Source organism: Raphanus sativus, chromosome 7 (assembly GCF_000801105.2).
Source record: "Raphanus sativus cultivar WK10039 chromosome 7, ASM80110v3, whole genome shotgun sequence".
Taxonomy (NCBI): domain Eukaryota; kingdom Viridiplantae; phylum Streptophyta; class Magnoliopsida; order Brassicales; family Brassicaceae; genus Raphanus; species Raphanus sativus.
In genome coordinates this window covers 7,834,667-7,855,601 of record NC_079517.1, presented here as the reverse complement: position 1 = coordinate 7,855,601, position 20,935 = coordinate 7,834,667, and the positions used below count along the sequence as shown (strand labels likewise).

General features: G+C 35.0%; 6 protein-coding genes and 1 non-coding gene across 10 annotated transcripts; 2 read left to right on the top strand and 5 right to left on the bottom strand.

Annotated features, from left to right (window-relative positions):
- Positions 1–1,284: 1,284 nt before the first annotated feature.
- LOC108818096 (uncharacterized) lies at positions 1,285–3,126 on the top strand. The gene is made up of 4 exons (XM_056990684.1): positions 1,285–1,708; positions 2,145–2,286; positions 2,388–2,529; positions 2,617–3,126. The coding sequence occupies exons 1-4, from the start codon at positions 1,339–1,341 to the stop codon at positions 2,911–2,913; spliced, it is 951 nt and encodes a 316-aa protein (XP_056846664.1). The 5' UTR covers positions 1,285–1,338; the 3' UTR covers positions 2,914–3,126.
- Positions 2,518–4,777, bottom strand: LOC108818095 (protein BRASSINAZOLE-RESISTANT 1). 2 transcript variants are annotated; one of them, XM_018590961.2, is made up of 3 exons: positions 4,334–4,777; positions 3,418–4,161; positions 2,518–2,923 (listed from the first exon to the last, which is right to left on the bottom strand). In XM_018590961.2, exons 1-2 carry the CDS (start codon positions 4,601–4,603, stop codon positions 3,454–3,456), a joined length of 978 nt encoding a protein of 325 aa, XP_018446463.1. In that variant the 5' UTR covers positions 4,604–4,777; the 3' UTR covers positions 2,518–2,923; positions 3,418–3,453. The 2 variants fall into 2 exon arrangements, with proteins under 2 accessions (XP_018446463.1, XP_018446462.1); XM_018590960.2 differs by lacking the exon at positions 2,518–2,923 and having other exon boundaries at positions 3,168–4,161.
- Positions 4,778–5,907: 1,130 nt separating this feature from the next.
- On the bottom strand, positions 5,908–5,979 carry TRNAD-GUC (transfer RNA aspartic acid (anticodon GUC)). The gene has a single exon. It is a non-coding gene; the product is annotated as a tRNA-Asp (tRNA).
- A 2,041-nt stretch (positions 5,980–8,020) lies between these two features.
- Positions 8,021–10,230, top strand: LOC108835288 (uncharacterized). 2 transcript variants are annotated; one of them, XM_018608564.2, is made up of 6 exons: positions 8,021–8,373; positions 9,141–9,264; positions 9,348–9,487; positions 9,584–9,646; positions 9,744–9,812; positions 9,914–10,230. In XM_018608564.2, the coding sequence occupies exons 1-6, from the start codon at positions 8,179–8,181 to the stop codon at positions 10,001–10,003; spliced, it is 681 nt and encodes a 226-aa protein (XP_018464066.1). In that variant the 5' UTR covers positions 8,021–8,178; the 3' UTR covers positions 10,004–10,230. The 2 variants fall into 2 exon arrangements, with proteins under 2 accessions (XP_018464066.1, XP_018464065.1); XM_018608563.2 differs by having other exon boundaries at positions 8,022–8,373; positions 9,141–9,270.
- Positions 10,231–10,400: 170 nt separating this feature from the next.
- LOC108835932 (pathogenesis-related protein 5-like) lies at positions 10,401–11,447 on the bottom strand. Its single transcript, XM_018609149.2, has 2 exons — positions 11,292–11,447; positions 10,401–11,166 (listed from the first exon to the last, which is right to left on the bottom strand). The coding sequence occupies exons 1-2, from the start codon at positions 11,338–11,340 to the stop codon at positions 10,475–10,477; spliced, it is 741 nt and encodes a 246-aa protein (XP_018464651.2). The 5' UTR covers positions 11,341–11,447; the 3' UTR covers positions 10,401–10,474.
- Positions 11,448–13,027: 1,580 nt separating this feature from the next.
- On the bottom strand, positions 13,028–14,093 carry LOC108816369 (pathogenesis-related protein 5). Of its 2 annotated transcripts, none has more exons than XM_018588944.2 (2): positions 13,939–14,093; positions 13,028–13,837 (listed from the first exon to the last, which is right to left on the bottom strand). In XM_018588944.2, exons 1-2 carry the CDS (start codon positions 13,976–13,978, stop codon positions 13,140–13,142), a joined length of 738 nt encoding a protein of 245 aa, XP_018444446.1. In that variant the 5' UTR covers positions 13,979–14,093; the 3' UTR covers positions 13,028–13,139. The 2 variants fall into 2 exon arrangements, with proteins under 2 accessions (XP_018444446.1, XP_018444445.1); XM_018588943.2 differs by having other exon boundaries at positions 13,936–14,078.
- Positions 14,094–15,838: 1,745 nt separating this feature from the next.
- On the bottom strand, positions 15,839–20,880 carry LOC130497680 (pathogenesis-related protein 5-like). Its single transcript, XM_056990669.1, has 2 exons — positions 20,791–20,880; positions 15,839–16,712 (listed from the first exon to the last, which is right to left on the bottom strand). The coding sequence occupies exons 1-2, from the start codon at positions 20,837–20,839 to the stop codon at positions 16,030–16,032; spliced, it is 732 nt and encodes a 243-aa protein (XP_056846649.1). The 5' UTR covers positions 20,840–20,880; the 3' UTR covers positions 15,839–16,029.
- Positions 20,881–20,935: the final 55 nt, after the last annotated feature.

The window sequence follows — 20,935 nt, the reverse complement described above, 5'->3', positions numbered from 1 at the left end:
TGTCGCTTAAAGAAGTCCTTGTACGGCTTGCGTCAAGCTCCGCGGTGCTGGTACGCTAAGCTTACTTCTGCTCTCACACAGTTTGGATTCTCTCATGATTATGCCGATCACTCGCTCTTCTCCAAAATCCGAGGCTCCATCTGTCTCCACATCTTAGTCTACGTTGATGACTTCATTATAGCCTGCAATGATGCAACAGTGCTACAGGAGTTTAAGGACTACCTCAGCAGGTGTTTTCGGATGAAGGACCTTGGCAAGTTAAAATATTTTTTGGGAATAGAGGTGGCCAGGAATGACACTGGTTTTTATTTGTCTCAGCGCAAGTATGCTTTGGACATTATTGCTGAAACAGGTTTGTTAGGAGCCAAACCGTGTTATGTTCCGTTGGAACTTAATCATAAACTACTTGAAGCTGATGGACCACCTGCTAATGCACAGCAGTATCGACGGCTTGTGGGACGTCTGATCTACTTGACCACTACACGACCTGATCTTGGATATGTTGTACACATTCTTTCTACTTTCATGCAAGCGCCGCTCCTACCTCATTGGGAGGCTGCTTTACGAGTAGTTCGGTATCTCAAAGGATCACCGGGGCAAGGAATTTTTCTCAAGGCAAATGACTCTCTGCAGATAAGTGCTTATTGTGACTCTGATTGGTCTTCTTGTCCACTCTCTCGACGCTCGCTCAGTGCGTATATAATCTTTATTGGTGACTCTCCGGTCATTTGGCGAGCTAAGAAGCAAGATACTGTGTCTTTGTCGTCTGCTGAGGCTGAGTATCGCGCAATGTCAGTCACACTTAAGGAACTCAAATGGCTGAAGGAGCTCTATGACTCATTTACTCTCTCACATCCTTTGCCCATGCATCTCTACTGTGACAGCAAGTCTGCTATCTATATTGCAACTAATCCTGTCTTCCATGAGCGCACTAAGCATATCGAAAGAGATTGTCATCATGTTCGCGATGCAGTTAAGGCAAAGCTCATCACTCTTGAACATGTTACTTCTACGAATCAGCTTGCGGACATGTTAACTAAGTCACTTCCTCGTCCTCTCTTTGAAGATCTTTTGTCCAAGTTGGGTGTGCGCAACCTTACACTTCCAACTTGAGGGGGAGTAATATGATAACTACTATGTATATTAGATAAGTCCTAATATTATTGGGATAATGATGTAATTACTTAGACTTCGTAGAAGATTAGGATTATCTCGGATGTATATATACAGGCTATTTGGCCATACTCAATGAGGACGGAATACAATTACAAACTATCATATCTTTCCAATTATACCCTCACATTTCCCTCGAATTCTCATTTCTCTACCTCCTCAAACATGTCTGCACTCACCAAGCTTCGTTCTCCGGTTAAACCAACGGTTGAGCCACGGGCAATCCTCTGTTCCACCGGGAACAGATTCAAAGCTTCGAAAACAGAGATCGCGAAGAAGAAGCCACAGGTGACGAAATCTCCGGCGACTAAGAAGCCGGTCTCCTCCGCGACGAGCAACTTCTCAGCCTCAACTGATGACTCATCTTCGACAACATCCTCCTCGGAGCTTTCGTCGGTGAAAACGGCAAACTCCGGGAAAACGATAACTCCGTCGAAAAGGAACGGATCAGTCAGGAGTGTCGTCGCCGTTGGAGACATTCCTCCTGAGAGTCCGGGACCGGTCAAGAGATGCCACTGGATCACACCTAACTCAGGTCTGTTTTCTCTGACAACTTTTTTTTTTCTCTTCCTTTGCCTCATTTAACTTTAATTTAAAAAATAACGCAATAATTTCGTGAATAACGAGGAGGTGCTGTTTTTTTTTTGTTCTTTGTGAAAAAAAATTAAAAAACATTTTACCCAAAGTGGAGTTTTCTTGTCCCTCTCGCACATTTAATAAGCCATTCACATGGGTTTTGTATGTTACGAAATGTAAATTGTTCTTTTTGAGTAAATTTGTTAGAAAGATTACTTACCGGTAACAATCAGTCTCATACATGTCAACAGCAACATATTAATGGCACCCTGCAATAACTAGGTGTTGTAGTTGAGAACAAAAACAAAATAATTGTGGAAGACTGCTGGATTTATTATATGTTTTTTTACTGTAGGGGTTATAATAATAGTGATGATGATTTATTTGATGAACAGACTCGATCTACGTGAAGTTTCATGACGAGGAGTGGGGTGTTCCAGTTCGTGACGACAATAAACTCTTTGAGCTGCTTGTGTTCTCGCAAGCTTTGGCTGAGTTTAGCTGGCCTTCCATTCTTCACAAACGAGAAGCCTTTAGGTAATGTTCTGATTCTAACTTTATGGAATATATGGAGAAAGATTGTTCCTTTGTTTTTTTTTGTGTAAGAGCAGAAGTGTTTGGTTCTCTCTTCTGTGCAGGAAGCTCTTTGAAGATTTCGATCCTTTAGCTATATCAGAATTCACTGAGAAGAAGTTGATGTCTCTTAAAGTAAACGGATGTCTTGTTCTATCCGAACAGAAACTGCGAGCCATTGTTGATAACGCAAAATCAGTTCTCAAGGTATAGATAGATAGATCGTGTGTTTTGTTTTGCTACATAAGTTGTGAACGTTTTGACTTAATAATAGATTGTAAAATTGAAAAACAGGTCAAGCAAGAGTTTGGATCATTCAGCAACTACTGTTGGAGATTTGTGAACCACAAACCACTAAGAAACGGATACCGCTATGGCCGTCAAGTACCCGTTAAGTCGCCAAAGGCGGAGTACATAAGCAAAGACATGATGCAGAGAGGGTTCCGCTGCGTTGGTCCTACAGTTATTTATTCCTTCTTGCAGGTCTCTGGCATTGTGAATGATCATCTCACGTCTTGCTTCAGATACCAAGAATGTAATGCTGAGACTGAGAAAGAACCCAAAACCGAACTGGATCTCCTTTCCATGTGACTTGTTTGATCTGCAACATGAACCACTGGAGTATTAAGAAGATGGATGATGATGACCAGAGTTTGTTTTTAATTCATTATGAAATTGTAGCATTTGTAGCTAATTGTGTTTTTTTTTCTTCTTCTAGCTAGCTTTGTCTAACTAGATATTTGATATGATGTGTTAGTTTTTTGACAAAAAAAGATATTGGATTGCAAGGAAATAAAGAATTTTATCATTTTGTAAAAAAAAAAACATATTTTTGTGCAAATGAGTTTAAGACATGATAAATCAATTTGAAAAAGACAAGACACACACAACGGTTCCAATTTCCACGCCAGTGGCATTTGTAAGGGGAACAGAGCAATCATATCTGTTATCTACAAATAATGCTTCTTTTTTTTTTAAAACCAAATTCATGAATCAAACAAACAACACTAACACTTCCAAGTTCACATGCTTTGTGTTGTGCCCCCCATGTTTGGATAGTAAGAACATATGAGAGACTCTATAAAGAACAGATACCAGAAGAAGAATAGCTTTGTCAAATTCATTCACAAATCAACCACGAGCCTTGCCGTTTCCAAGAGTAAGCTCCAGATCCTCCATACCAACATCATGTATCCTCTCTCCTTCCCACGGCTTAACTTGGCTGTTCTCAAACTTAAACTCAGAGCTTTGACCAATAATCCCTTGGAAGGCTGCAGCGTTTGGAGACATCTGCTGAGGCACAGGAGGAGGAGGTTTCACAAGGTTGAAGGTAGGAGAAGTTGGCACCACAGAGCCAGAGAATGGCTGCTGTTGCGCAAACTTCTGAAAGCTTATCCAGTGACCAGAGTCGACAGTTGAGGAATCAGACTCATCACATTCAGGTATCGTAACCGGTGTGTGAAAATACTGGCGACGCGTTGGACTAGCGGGTGCAGAAACCGCATAGAAAGGATAGTTAAAAGAGGCCATAGATTGTTTCGCGTTGACCATTGACTGCTTAGCGATGGAGTCCCAGTTAGGCAAAGGGTTCTTGGAGGTCGGAGAGGAGAGGGGTGGAGTAACGGGGCAACTGTTTGAGATTCTTAGGGAAGAAGGAATGCCACCGTTGTTGCTGAGGAAAGGGAAGAAGGTGGTGTTGATGGGCTCACCGCGAGATGGGCTGGGGAAAGATGAGGAAGATGGGCTGACTTGGTAAGAAGGGATGGGACTTTGAAAAGCCGAAGAGAGAGGACTCTGGTTTTGTGATGATGAGTATGGAGGAGGAGGCCTGCTGCATCCCTGTTTTGACTCAAAATGAAAAAAAAACAAACATCAACACAATGTCGGAATCAATCAAGATTCCAAGAAACAGAACACACAATTTGATCGAGATTCCGAGATCGGATCCAAAAGTCAATATCTACACACAGATTAAACCTCAGATCTGGAGAGAGAGAGAGAAAGTTTTGACCTTGCGGTAAGTGGTGCCGTCTTCTTCGACGATCCAACCAGCTTCGGAACAGAGAGCCTTGAGGACTTCGTTGTTGTCGCAATGTTTGGGGAGATTGTAATCACCTTGTGCTCTTAGACCGGTGTATATCTTCGCAGCTATGGCTCTTCTCCTTCTCTCTCTCCTCCGATTGTTCTCCCTCTCCCTCCACGACGGTTTCCTCCTCGCTGCTGCCGCTGCGGCCGCAGCAGCTGCTCCTGCTGATGTGGATGTAGCACCATCCGACGTCATCGAAAAGCTGCGAGCTTTGATGGATGGGGAGGGGGGGGGGAGGAGGGAGGAGAAGAAGAATGGAATGAGAATGAGGAGTGAGAAGGTAGTGCTCACGAGGAATAAGCTTTTTTTCCTTCGCTGGAATCGAAGAAGAATAATCTCTTTTAAATTAACTTAAGGGTTTGATTTTTGGTCGTGTGATCAAGTACCGTGAGTGAGTTCACATTTTTATTTTATTTTATTTTTTTATTACAAAAGGTTGTGTCCACTTGTCCTGAGCAAAGGGTGAGATTAGCTAAGGTGTACGTAGCGAGATGTGTGGTTGAGTGTAGAGGATGATAAGAGCGCGTGTGTATGTATGTGTACAGTCAAACAAACTAGTTGCTCTCTGTGTAAATGACTAATGAACAAAATAATACAGAGAAGGTGTGGGGAAGACAATGTGGGTCCCCTAAACACACACCGTTTTGATTGTTTTTTTTCTTTCTTTTCTATCCAAACCAATGAAATTGGTTTTATTATGAACACAACAAATGATTAAAGCCGTGTTTTAAGATAATGATATATTTAAATCATTTTTTTCCTCGCATGGAAATCTCACTCTTGAAATAGAGAACTGAATCACCTTTCTGTCCTGGCTGGTTTGTATTGTAAAAGTTGTTCACTTGATTTTGACTTTTATAACCTTCTTCTTACGTTTACTTGCTTTAACCATTGATACAAAGCAAAATATATAGATCCGTCATTTTTATATGCCCCTTTTTGAAACTGTAATACTATCTAGTTTACTTAAAATGAAGTTGCGATTTGCTAAAATTTGGAAAACTGGACTAATCGCTTTCTTCATTTTTTTACAATATCATTTGCATAGTTCATCGGACATTACATAAAAGAGGGAAAACAGGTTGACGATTTGTGTCCCACACCAAGACCCAACAGCATAATTTTCCAGCGAATACCTATTGAGAATATTTACACGACATTATCTAAACTAAGTCCTTTTAGTAATATAATAGAGTAGGAATAATAATAAGAGTCTTTGGCTACCCGTAATCTTAAAATGTTGGCGGAAGTTAGTTAATACAACAGTAAAATGACGAATAAAGGTGGAGGTTCTTTCTTGTCAACGAATGTGCAGTTCTGACTTCTTGGAAATGATAGACGTCATAATTCATTTATTTATGATTTTTAGAAAACTATGATGCTAATTTATTAACTGTAGATTCACGAATTGTCTTAAGATTAATAAACAACTCTAACGAGTAGGTAACTCTGCCAATGAACGAAAGGGTTAGTAATAATTAAGGGAACAAAATAGATGTCGCCGTTGCCGGGGATCGAACCCGGGTCACCCGCGTGACAGGCGGGAATACTTACCACTATACTACAACGACTTCGATGTTTGCTTAATGAATGTTTATTTACTTTACCAATACTAGATTACCTCTTTTGTTAACCTCACTGTGTCAAGTAGTTTTCTCTCTTTATAATTTTTTTTTTAGTTTAATAGTAGAAATTTTCTTTATTCAAAATATGTTGAAGTATTACAAAAATAACAACTTTATATTATTTAGTGTATTGATCACCAATTGTTTGCTGATACATGATAGTAACTTTTTTTTTTGCTTTTAAGCCATAACATTGACTAAAAATATGTTTTGCACAGAGCCGTGCCTCCATTCACCAAAAAGAAACATTAGCTTAGGGCATCATTTTTCTAAAACAAATCTATTAACATATTATATTTTAACTTATTACTAGTCTTAACTAAAATATATACTTATGCTAAAAAAGTAAAATATATACTTTCTTGATCTGTTTTTCTTTTACATTTCTAGTTTCTTATTAGCTGTTAGTTGTGATATTTTGGGATCTTTTGATCTCTTTTCTCAATGAAATATTAGTGTTAAAAGAGTAACCATATATACTTATATGGATTTATTTTTAAACATAATAATAATATTATAAAGTAAGATAGAGGTTACAACAAAAAAGTCATTTGTTAATCCATATTATTTCACTACTAAAATTAGAATCTACTAAAAAGATTACAAAAATTGTTTTGTTAATTTTACAAAAATTAAGGTAACAAAACAACTTCACCCACTTATCATCTTTTTCTCGCCAAAATGTTCTCAAGCTCAAGATTTCGTATTAGCAAAGTAACCTCATTTAGTTTTCTCTTACAAATCAGTTTAGCTAATGATTTTAGATGATTGGTTTTCTAACACATCTTTATATGAATGAGGGCATATTTTTTTATCGCTTATGTATGCTATCAGTGCTCGCACGGCTCTGGTTTTGCATTTATGATTTTATGATTCTTCCATGTTATCTTGCCAGCTCTTTCTCACACAAATATGTTTCATTTTTACCTTCATACATATAAAATGGACTGTCTTAAGAATCACTCCATATATACAGAGGCGGCCCTTGGACCAAGCCAAGGAAGCCACTGCTTCCGGCCATTTCATTATACATATTATTTCGGCCACATTTTCACAAAATCTCCCTGTAGTCTAGTGGTAGAACATGAAAGCTAAAGTCTTTCATACACATGAAAGCTAAAGTCTTTCATACACCAACCCCGGGTTCGAATTTCCATTAACACAGCCTATTTTTTATAATTTGCTTCTGGTCCTAGTTTTCCTAGGACCGGCTCTGCATATATATATACTTTTGTTTGGCTCTAGTTAATTGTTTTAAATGGACATTAATCATTATACGACGCAAAGTAATACAGTATTAAATTCAGTCGTGGGTGAGTGAGTGATTCAAAATAAAATTCAAATTCATGGAAGACGAAAAGGAAAACAGACAAATTGAGGGGTACTATCGTAACTAAAGAATGCATGGGCCCATCAGAGCCTGTCTCTTTTACACAAATATCAGTCAACCATTCAGATTCACGTCGATCGCGTGTATACATTACACCAAAATTTTACTACTAATGTGCGGCCCTCGTTTTCTTCTTCTTTTTAAAGCCTTGCAAAATCATACAGAAGTCAGATTCCAATGCAGTTTAGTACCTAAAATGTTCATAAGAATTTAACCAAAAGGATCCTATTTTTCAAAAAGAAAGGATCCATTTTAAATTGTCCAATACATAGTACCTAAAATCAATAATGAAGTAACAAAATATAGCATGTTATTTACAAAAAAAAACACCCTAAAAACTGATATTAATTGGCCTTCTACGCACGTCTCTGAGCTGCTGTTCAAATTATGTGTTTAGTAAACATATCCATTCTTAGGTGCAATAATTAAAAACAGACAAACCTAAAAGAAAACGCTCAATATTTCCATTGTGCAAATGGTTGTAGTACAATATCCACGTGGCCGAAAATCATTGGTAAATGAGCTAGGAGGGCGGTCGCTATCGTCCTCTCCCTTCCCTCGTCTTTCTCTCTCATTACTATAGACTCTGCTTTTTCCCTCCCTCCCTACTCTGTCTTTCTTTCTTTCTTCCTCACACAATTAAATAAAAAACCCTAATTTATCTGCTCAATCCCTCCCCGATAATGCGTCAACTTCCATTTCAGAAATCGTGAAAACTCGAGATTGGTGGGTTCTGTTCAGAAGAAAGAAAAAAAATGCTGGAAGCTGCTGATAAATTATCTCAGCTAGAGAGCTGCTTCGGAGATTGCAGCAGCAGCGAAGAAGAACTAACGGTGCTTCCACGTCATACAAAAGTGGTCGTCACCGGGAACAACCGTACGAAATCTGTTCTCGTCGGTCTTCAAGGCGTCGTTAAGAAAGCTGTTGGTCTCGGTGGTTGGCATTGGCTGGTGAGAAAACAAAATCAATCACCTTCTTTTTTTTCTTGTAGTAACTGTGTTTTTGTCTTATTAGTACAATCTTTTTGTTCGATTTCGTTGATAGAGAAGAGTTGATTCGAGTTAAAATCAAAGAATCAAGCTTCGAGCTTTAAGCTCAATAATGCAAAGCTAAATCAAATGGTAGTCTGGTGATGTTGCTGATTCAAAAATGGATCAAGCGCAAAGATACCAAACCGATGGGATTGATTATAAAAATACAAACTTTATTCTAAAATCCCATCAACTCTGCACTTTATTTATGTATTTTAACTCTCTTTTTACATTGTTCTCATCAAATCTCTTGTGAATCCTTATCTTTTGTGGGTTCAAAGCTGGCTTTAAGATTTGTCTTACTTATAATTAGTTTAATATTTAATTACGTTTTTTTTTCAGATGGGTCATTTTCACCCACTACCGGATTTTATCACCTTTGGTTTTAGTTACTTTTATAGATGTTCTCTCAATTTCATAAAGCTGGTTGCTTAATTAGTTTTTAATAGTTATAATTTCCTTCCTTTGATCAGTACTCACTTCACCGTTTCTCCTGTTTTAGTATTATCTTTAAGACTTTTTCTTCATAACCAATGCTCTTACTATTTTACTAATATAGATATCAAAATCCCACCACCAGTTCTTGTCTCCCAGCATTCTCATTTCTCAAAAAGTCTCAAGCTTTTTGACTTGTTTGACTAATTGTAATCTTTTTTAATCCATTCCCCATGCTTTAAATTTATCAGGTTTTGACAAATGGAATCGAAGTGAAGCTGCAGCGGAATGCACTTAGCGTCATTGAAGCTCCTACAGGGAATGAAGAAGACGTTGATATTGAAGTCGACGAGCATACGCAATGGAATCCTTCTGGCATGAGTTAGTTTGGTTCCTTGTCGGAAATCTGTAAAAGACATGTTTATGTTAAGATATGTTCTTTGATTGATCTTTTGCAGCATCTGAAGACACTTTGAAGACTCATAAGGCGAAGCAAAGAGGATACAGATCAGCGCGGTTATCACATAAAGCAATGTGCAGGGGCTTATCTTGTGACTCACACTCAAAAACCTTGACTAGTACTCCTCGTATGAACATGGTAATATATGCCTTTGGAAACTGTGGGATATATGCATTTGAATGTTTCTGAGTTACCTTACTGATGGGGAAAGGAACTACATGGTTGTGAACGCAGAAGGTTGATCTTAGCAAATTGGATATGCCTGCATTACAGAGATATATACGTCACTTTAACCTGGTGAGTTCAAGAGGAACATTCTCTTGGTTACCGGTAAAACTGTGGAAGTGAGTTTTTGTTTTTTTTTTTGACAAGATGTGGTTTGTCTTTATGTAAGGTTGATACACTTGCTAATCCAACAAAGGAGCAACTACTCGACATTGTTCAGAGACACTTCATGTCTCAGGTAAAGATCCTCTCTTCTTCTAACAATTGAAATCAAAAAGGGCCAAAATGCTACAATATCTTCTTCTTTTTTGATATTTTGTCTCCTCTCTGGTTTTATAGGAAATGGATGAGCTTCAGGTTATAGTGGGATTCGTACAAGCTGCAAAAGGAATAAAGAAAGCTTGCAGGTGGAAATCAAAAGAACATTAGAAACACTGATCCGTAACCTCTCACCAGCTAAAGCTCCCTAGCTATCTTAGGTCACATAGTTTTAACCATTCCGTTGCTTAAAAGAGTTTGAGTATATACTAGTTTAAACCTCTGCCTCTCTTGCGTTAACACTAGATGTTGCTCTCATGTAATTACATCAAGCAATGGCCTAAAAACTAAGTAGCCCTCTAATCTCTAATCAAATTATCCATCTTTATTTGTCCATATACATTGATGTTAGCATGTATGTAAATAAATACTGCAAATTGTCTTCAAAAATCAATAATTTAAAAGAATACTAATGAAATCAACAATGCAAATGAGATGTGTAACAACTACATACTAAAAACAAAACAAAAAAAAATCTTTAAAAAGGAAAAGGATGAAACAAATCATCTTTTCCGTACATAGCAAAACAAAAGAAACGTGAAACAGCAACCAGAACCGGGATCTAAACCGGAGAACCGGTTTTCAAGACCGGGTGGGACAGAAAGTGATCAAGTAGTTAGCCCCGGCACAAGTGAAAGTGCTAGTCGCGTCGTCGTAAGCGTAACTATAAGCGCCGGGACAAGCGTTCTTAAACACGGCCGAGTAATGCGTCGGAGAACAAGTCTGCGGCGTCGCGTGAGCACCGGTGCAGCAAAACTCCGGCGAATTAAACGCCGCGCAAGCGCTCTTACACGCCGCGACGGTTCCGGAACGCGGATCCACGATCCGAAGCTCGTTAGGGCAGACGGCGTTGACGTCGGCGACGCAGCCGGCGTACTTGCAGTCACCGGAGCCTCCCTGAGGTCTGATCCCCATCTCGACGTTGTAACCGTCGACGAGACTCACGTCGTAGAAGTCCTTGCCAAAGACGCCTGTTCCGACGGTGAACTCGGCCAGAGTGGTCGGAGGAACTCCGCCGCCGATGCATTTGAGGACGCCGCCGCAGTCTCCTGTGACGCAGTTGCCGTTGCCGGAGGAATCGAAGTTGCAGCCGGTGCGAGGCCAGAACCGGCCTGACCATCCCGGAGGAGCGGTAAGCTGTTTGGAAGCGCCTGGAGTCAAGGGGAATCCGCCGTCGCCGAGGGTGTTGCTGTTGCCGGAGAGGATTCCGGGCCAGACGGTGTAGGGACAGCTGTTCTGTAAAGTGAAGACGGTGGCGGAAACAGCAATGCTGCCTGCAGTTTAGAAATACACAAAACCAAATGAACAAAAACAACAACAAAAAAAACGAAAAGTTTCTGAAAACTATAATGTGAAACAGAGAAGAAAGCAAGAGCAGAGAGAGTGTTATTGTTGTTACTTGTGATGAAAACGAACAAAGGAACGAGAATACTGTGGAAATTCGCCATTTTTTTTTCTGTGACTGTAGTGATGGTGATGAATGTACGTTACTCGCACCGATCCTCTATTTATATATAAGTGCTGGTTCGAGGGTAGTGCTATCATTTTAATGGTAAAAGAAAAAATAATTGTGGTGAATATTTTTTTAATGTGCAACTGTTCGGCCCAACTTCTTGGGCTCTTGAATTTTCTTATTTGTCATAAGAAATAAAATAACTGTTCGTTCTTGTGTAAATTTGCTATGAATTTATTTTTGTAATGACGGTTTAAAGAAAATAAAGTGGGTCATTATTACGGGTTTATGAATTGATTCAAAAAAATAAATGAATATCAAGTTGACAGCATGCCCAATTAACTGCTCAAAAATAAATGAATATCAAGTTGACAGCATGCCCAATTAACTGCTCATTGTTAAAGCAAATATTATAGATTTTGTTTTAATATATATACTCCCACGTGTATTATTAAGTAACCATTTTCACACGTTCGCATGAAATTCCGTTTAAAGGAGCAGAGGCCATCTTCCATGATCCCATCTCTTCTGTTGTTCGATTTTATTTTTTTACCAGTTAATTTATTTACTTTTACAGTATTTTCCCCCTAGTTTCTAGGAAACATGCCATGAGATTCGATCATTAAAACAAAAAAAAAACCATATCATCTGTTTTGGTGGGAAAGAGTAAACAACTAACATGTATACAAATAATTCGTGGATTCATGAATAGGCTGGAAAGTAGGAAAGCTGGTGACATTTATTTTAGATTTAATGTGTTGGGCATGTTCATGAATTTAACCATCTTTGTGTAGGAAAAAAGAGTTGGTTTAAAATCGTGACGATTAGGTTTCCTTATATTAGTGGTATACATATCTTAGGGTCATTTCATCAATGGCCGATCAATGTTAAATAACCAATCCTTTTAGTTGACTCGAGATCACATTTGTCCACACGATATCTTAAGCATTTTATGCGGTCATGGCTGTAGCTCTATCAGACATTAATAGTTGTGGAATGTAAGTTTTATGAAACAAGTATTTATCAAACAAGAACGGATTATAGGTTAATACTATACATTGTTTGGTGTTGAGTTTCTTCGACTCTTTCCCAACAAGAAAGATAAAAAGTTCAAAAAGTTGTTTTTAAAGAAACCAACCTGATCTCACTTGCGCCTACTCAGACAAGTCACAAGTAGATAAGAAGATAAGATGATGGCACCGGAACAAGATGATCTATAAAGATGATCTGATGGAGCAGTTAATTAAAAAAGATTAGCATCCTTTTTGGAAATAAAAATGAGTTCTATGCTTCTTCCGTCATCGACTAAGTCTCGCTCAGATGGGAAGCTTACTTAGCCGACAAAATCAGAAGTTCCAACGCAAAGGCTAGTGAAATGTTGCTGTTTCTAACTCAATGTAACACAAGAGATTCTCGTTTACAAAGTTTTTTATTGCTCGATCACAGTTCTGAAGACGAAATGTTAACAATGGGATTCGCAAGACGCAAAGAGATTGACGCTACCAAAATGCAACTAACAATGAAAAAAACATGTAATACTACTAGTGGTAATTTATAAAGAACTAACAATGAAAAATGGCAGCACAAGAGTCTTTTCTGCAAATTATTTTATATTGTTTCTTTAGTTTCTGTGCAACAATGCAAACCAGATGACTTTTAAAAACTGAATACTTGGAAAGATGTTTAAAAAACAGAAAATGATACTACTGTATTATTCAATCGTTCCGTACATCACAAGCAAAAGAAACGTGAGAGAGAAGCAAGACTCGAGAATTAACCGGAGCTCTCCGGTGTTTAAGAACGGGTGGGACAGAAGGTAATCAAGTAGTTAGATCGGGAACAAGTGAAGATGCTTGTCGCGTCGTCGTCGTATGCGTAGCTGTAAGCGCTAGGGCAAGCGTTCTTGAACACCATCGAGTACTGACTCGGACTACAAGTCTGCGGCGTCGCGTGAGCTCCGGTGCAGCAGAACTCCGGCGAATCAAACGCCGCGCATGCGCTCATGCACGCCGCGACAACTCCGTCGACGTTCGGATCCATGATCCGGAGATCGCCAGGGCAAATCTCGTTGATGTCGGCGAGGCACCCAGCGTAATGACAATCTCCGGTTCCTCCCAAGGGTTCGATCCCCATCTTGACATTGTAACCGTCGACGAGGCTGACGTCGTAGAAATCAACGCCGGAATCGCCTGATCCGACGGTGAACTCGGCTAGCGTTGCTGGAGGAAATCCGCCGCGGTTACAGTTTAAAACGCCGCCGCAGTCTCCGGTGACGCAGCCACCGCGACCGGAGGCGTCGAAGCTGCAGCCGGTACGAGCCCAGAAACGGCCTGACCATCCCGGAGGAGCGGTGAGCTGCACGGAAGCGCCTGGAGTCAGGGGAACCCCGCCGTCGCCGAGGGTGGTGCTGTTGCCGGAGAGGATTCCAGGCCAAACAGTGAATGGGCAACTGTTCTCCAAAACGAAGACGGTGGCGGTAACAGCAATGCAGCCTGCAAAAGGAGATGGTTTAGATTGTAATTATCAGAGGAGAAAGATTAAGACATAAGTGAAAGTGAAACGAATAGAAAAATTGTGTTTTTGTTGTTACTACTTGTGATGAACACAAATAAGAGAATGTGAGTATCCGCCATTTTTTTTTTCGTTTTATTTGTTTATTTATGTGATGTGGATGATGATGAAAAATGGGTTAATGATCCTCTATATATCGAAGTGTTGTTCATTAGTATTCTTGGTTGTACTAATAGGATATATTCACTCAGTAAGATTACTAGATTTGATACACCAGTTAATTAAGAGTATTCAATCTTCTTCATTTCTTGTATGAATCAGAGAATAGATTATATCAAACATCTGTAAACACGGCTGTTAGCCCATCTTCTTTGGCACTGTATATTTTTGCCTTAATGTTTTTAATAAGTTGAATGCATCTCATGAGAAAACATGTAGATGACACAGTTGTGATTTATTACATAATACAAACATCAAACAGTTTTGGATTTTTTTTTTTAAAATACTCCTTAACATCAATAGTACTCCCTCCGTTCTGTTTTTTAAGTCGTCTTAGACTTTTTGTTTTGTCTTAAAATAGAAGTCGTTTACAAACTTTTTTTTTTACATAAAAGTCGTTTACAAACTTCTATGTAACTTTTGTTAATTCTTGATTTTATCTATCCTTTGATTTAAATTAAGTGCACACGTTATCTAAAGACAGAAAAGGACAAAATAAACATTATGTTATCTACCTTAATCTATGTTAAATCTTCTAAAACGACTTAAAAACAGAACGGAGGGAGTATTACTCTTTTTTATGGCGAAGTTAGAACTTCATTAATTTGAAACATAGTCCGAATACAAAACTGGGTTTAGGCATGAACGAGAATAAAAACAACAATGTCATCATTTGGTGTCCCCTTTTGAGCTAACATAGGTGCAGCTTTGTTACCAGACCTTTTAACAGAAACATGAGTAGGGGTGTGTAGTTTCTCATTCCATATACCAGCATCTATTCGAAGATTATACATTGTGTTGCATCTCTTTCTCCCATTCAAGGTTAGTTGCATGGATATTTAATTTTGCGCACATTTATATATGTTCCATCCAATCTGCCTTACAAGAAATAAGTTGAAGTATAATGAATCAAACTCAAAATAACTTGCAAGAAAACAGATACTCCTTCCGTTCTGTTTTTAAGTCGTTTTAGAAGATTTCACATAGATTAAGGTAGATAACATAATGTCTATTTTGTCTTTTTCTGTCTTTAAATAACGTGTGCACTTAATTTAAATCAAAAGATAGATAAAGTCAAGAATTATCAAAAGTTACATAGAAGTTTGTAAACGACTTCTATTTTGAGACAAAACAAAAAGTCTAAAACGACTTAAAAACAGAACGGAGGGAGTATGAAACAAGTATACTTCATATGCTCAATCTTTTGAAATATGTTGGCCTTTCTGTCCAAGCCACTAACTCAAATCGTTTCCCTCATTGATTAAGAGGATAACGTACGTGGAAGAAAATAGTACATGTCAACAAGTTGTGTTATGCAACTGAACTATAGTCAAACGATTACTTACCATTCACATGTTAACATTCAATAGATACAAATTCACTGCAGTCTTAATTAACTCTTAAGCCACTTCAAATCATGTACGCCAATATTAAAAAAAAATCTCTATCAACGTATTTTCCTTACTAATTTAGATAAATTTGTACAAAGAAATCGGGATTTTAGTTTACAAAAAAAAAGGGATCTAGAAATGAAGAACCATGGCATCACTTTGTCTCAGGAAAAACACGATTTAGAACAACTTTTTCATAAGGTCAAAGAAAAGGTAACCTTGCAATTAACCAGAGATATCTCAACAGTTATATAATAACGAAGAATAAAAACTCTTTTACAAAAAAAAAATAAAGAATAAAAACACATAATGGATATTTTATAACTTGAACAAAATACATGATAGATTTTTTTTGTATAGATTGAAACTTCCTGAAAGCATAATTATTGTTTTATTCGTAGGCCATAATGCAAATCAGCTGAATGTAACACAACTGAATACAAAAGCAAAATCATACAAAGAGGAAGAAGATATTCATATTCCGTACATAGCAAGCAACCAAAACAAACATGATAAAAGAGGAGATAAACTCGACCCAATCCCTAAACCGGAGCTCCGGACTTTTAAGAACCGTTGGGGCAGAAAGTGATCAAGTAGTTAGCTCCGGCACAAGTGAAGGTACTAGTTTCATCGTCGTAAGCGTAGCTATAAGCGTCAGGGCACGCTTTCTTGAACGTCATTGAGTAAGTCGTCGGAGAGCAAGTTTGCGGCGTGGAGTGAGCACCGCTGCAGCAGTATTCCTCCTTGTTAAACGCCGCGCATGCGCTCTTGCACGCCGCCACGTTGTTCTGCGGATCCATGACACGAAGCTCGTTAGGGCAAATGGAGTTGAGGTCGGAGACGCAGCCTGCGTACTTGCAGTCTCCGAACCCTCCTTGCGGTTTTATCCCCATCTTGACGTTGTAGCCGTCGACGAGACTCACGTCGTAGTAATCTTTTTCTCCGACGGTGAATTCGGCGAGTGTGACCGGAGGTACTCCGCCGGCTCCGGCACATTTGAGAACGCCGCCGCAGTCTCCGGTGACGCAGTTACCGTGGCCGGAGGAGTCGAAGTTGCAGCCGGTACGAGCCCAGAAGCGGCCTGTCCATCCAGGAGGAGCTCTGAGCTGTACGGAAGCGCCTGGATTCAGCTGATATCCGCCGTCCCCGAGGGTGTTTCCGCCGTTCCCTGTGAGAGTTCCGGGCCAGACGGTGTAAGGGCAATTGTTCTGCAAAGTGAATTCAGTGGTGGAAACAACAACACCGCCTGCATTGTTCATAACACAAACCAAAAAACATTTATAAAATTACTGACCAACTACGAGATATCTATACTATTATTTGCGAAGTGATTTTTTGCAACGAAGCTCTCACGTTAAAAGTTAGAGTGGTTAATGTCTTTGTTACCCTTAATGAATTTATATATAGTTTATTATATAATTAAAAACGAATTTTAAGTTAATAATATTATTATTTATATGTTATATTAGATTATAAGTTAATATTGTCAAAAATATAAAGATAATTCTTATATATATTATGTTGTTATCTAAAAATAATATTATTTAATTTAAAAGTTAAAAACGAATTTTAAGTTAATAATATTATTATTTATATGTTATATTAGATTATAAGTTAATATTGTCAAAAATATAAAGATAATTCTTATATATATATTATGTTGTTATCTAAAAATAATATTATTTAATTTAAAAGTTAAAAACGAATTTTAAGTTAATAATATTATATTTTTATGTTATATTACATTATAAATTAATATTGTATTTGGAAAGTGATTTTTCGTCACGGAGCTCCCACGTTAAAAGTTAGAGTGGTTAATGTTTTTTTTACCCTTAATAATTTTATATATAATTTATTATATAATTAAAAACAAATTTTAATCTATACTATTATTTGCGAAGTGATTTTTCGCAACGAAGCTCTCACGCTAAGAGTTAGAGTGGTTAATGTCTTTGTTTCCCTTAATGATTTTATATATAATTTATTATATAATTAAAAAAGGAATTTTAAGTTAATAATATTATTATTTATATGTTATATTAGATTATAAATTAATATTGTCAAAAATATAAAGATAATTCTTATATATATTATGTTGTTATCTAAAAATAATATTATTTAATTTAAAAGTTAAAAACGAATTTTAAGTTAATAATATTATATTTATATATTATATTACATTATAAATTAATATTCTATTTGCAAAGTTATTTTTCGTAACGGAGCTCCCACGTTAAAAGTTAGAGTGGTTAATGTTTTTGTTACCCTTAATAATTTTATATATAATTTATTATATAATTAAAAACAAATTTTAAGTTAATAATATTATTATTTATATGGTATATTAGATTATAAATTAATATTGTCAAAAATCTATCTATCTATACTATTATTTATGAAGTGATTTTGCTTACTTGTCATGTTGTCCATGATTTTAGTTAATTTTGCTTATTTGTCATATTTTATTAGGTTTTAGCAAAATCATTGATTTTTTATTTTTTTGAGCTGAGTCACAAAATCATTAATTTAAACTAATAGCTTTGATGAATATTCTATGTAAATAAAAAAGAATTTTATTTCATTAATATTAAATTTATATGTTATATTAGCTTTTTCTATACTATTATTTATGAAATGATTTTGCTTACTTGTCATATTCTCCATGATTTTATCTAATTTTGCTTATTTGTCATATTTTTATTATCATTGATTTTTTATTTTTTTGAGCTGAGTCACTAAATCATTAACTTAAAATAATAGCTTTGATGAATCTATACTATTATTTGCGAAGTGATTTTTTGCAACGAAGCTCTCACGTTAAAAGTTAGAGTGGTTAATGTCTTTGTTACCATTAATGAATTTATATATAGTTTATTATATAATTAAAAACGAATTTTAAGTTAATAATATTATTATTTATATGTTATATTAGATTATAAGTTAATATTGTCAAAAATATAAAGATAATTCTTATATATATTATGTTGTTATCTAAAATAATATTATTTAATTTAAAAGTTAAAAACGAATTTTAAGTTAATAATATTATTATTTATATGTTATATTAGATTATAAGTTAATATTGTCAAAAATATAAAGATAATTCTTATATATATATTATGTTGTTATCTAAAAATAATATTATTTAATTTAAAAGTTAAAAACGAATTTTAAGTTAATAATATTATATTTTTATGTTATATTACATTATAAATTAATATTGTATTTGCAAAGTGATTTTTCGTCACGGAGCTCCCACGTTAAAAGTTAGAGTGGTTAATGTTTTTTTTACCCTTAATAATTTTATATATAATTTATTATATAATTAAAACAAATTTTAATCTATACTATTATTTGCGAAGTGATTTTTCGCAACGAAGCTCTCACGTTAAGAGTTAGAGTGGTTAATGTCTTTGTTTCCCTTAATGATTTTATATATAATTTATTATATAATTAAAAAGGAATTTTAAGTTAATAATATTATTATTTATATGTTATATTAGATTATAAATTAATATTGTCAAAAATATAAAGATAATTCTTATATATATTATGTTGTTATCTAAAAATAATATTATTTAATTTAAAAGTTAAAAACGAATTTTAAGTTAATAATATTATATTTATATATTATATTACATTATAAATTAATATTCTATTTGCAAAGTTATTTTTCGTAACGGAGCTCCCACGTTAAAAGTTAGAGTGGTTAATGTTTTTGTTACCCTTAATAATTTTATATATAATTTATTATATAATTAAAAACAAATTTTAAGTTAATAATATTATTATTTATATGGTATATTAGATTATAAATTAATATTGTCAAAAATCTATCTATCTATACTATTATTTATGAAGTGATTTTGCTTACTTGTCATGTTGTCCATGATTTTAGTTAATTTTGCTTATTTGTCATATTTTATTAGGTTTTAGCAAAATCATTGATTTTTTATTTTTTTGAGCTGAGTCACAAAATCATTAATTTAAACTAATAGCTTTGATGAATATTCTATGTAAATAAAAAAGAATTTTATTTCATTAATATTAAATTTATATGTTATATTAGCTTTTTCTATACTATTATTTATGAAATGATTTTGCTTACTTGTCATATTCTCCATGATTTTATCTAATTTTGCTTATTTGTCATATTTTTATTATCATTGATTTTTTATTTTTTTTGAGCTGAGTCACTAAATCATTAACTTAAAATAATAGCTTTGATGAATATTCTATGTAAATAAAAAAGAATTTTATTTTATTAATATTAAATTTATTTGTTATATTAGCTTTTTCTATACTATTATTTATGAAATGATTTTGCTTACTTGTCATATCCTCCATGATTTTATCTAATTTTGCTTATTTGTCATATTTTTATTAGGTTTTAGCAAAATCATTGATTTATTATTTGTTTTGAGCTGAGTCACTAAATCATTAATTTAAAATAATAGATTTGATGAATATTCTATAAGAATTAAAATGAATTTTATTTTATTAATATTAAATTTTATATGTTATATTAGCTTTTCTTATTTGTCATATTTTTATTAGGTTTTAGACTTTTAGATAGGTTATTATTTTATTATTAGTTTCTAACTATTCACTAATTCATTTTAATGATATAAAGTTTATACGTTTTATGCTATATTAAATAATTGATTACAAAATAATATTTTAGAATTATCAAAAAGATAATTCTTCTATATATATTCTTTTTTTTGTGCCTATGTGAAAACAATATTTTTATTATAAAAGTTTAAAAAAATTAAGATACAAAACAATTTATTATTAAATATTAGTCAAACAAAAATATAAATATATTTTCTAAACTATCTCTAAGATATGAGTGTTTAAAAAATACTTAACACAATAATAAGTATATATTTTGATTAAAAGTATTTGACATATATAAATATTTTGATGTTTGATTTAACTATTTAAAAACATAAATAATAATTTATTTTGCTGGTTTTAGATTAATAAGACTTAAACTAATAAGTATTTATAAGAAATTTATGCCCGCATGTGCGGGTAAAACACCTAGTTAGAATTATTGAGAAATACATTTACAACAAGTAAAACGTCCCTGAAATTTTAGGGGTTAGAAGCAATTTAGCAAAAAAATTAATTAATATATTTTTTACAAATTTTAGAGGCATATATTTATATAAGTTATTTATTAAATTTCTAAGGGTATAGACCAATGTTTCATTTGGTAATTGTGCTACTTTAGAAACAAAGGAGATGAGATGATGTAGAGTGTAAGCGGAAGGAGAAAGATAAGGCAGAAACTGAATCAGAGAGTGTTTTGTAGTTACTTGTGATGAACACTAAGAAGAGAATGTGAAAACTGGAGAGATTCTTCATTGTTTGTTACTCGGTTTGTGTTTTAATGATGTGGATGATGAAGGTGATGAATGGCACCGATCCCACATTTATAAGTGAAGGCTCGAGGTAGTGACG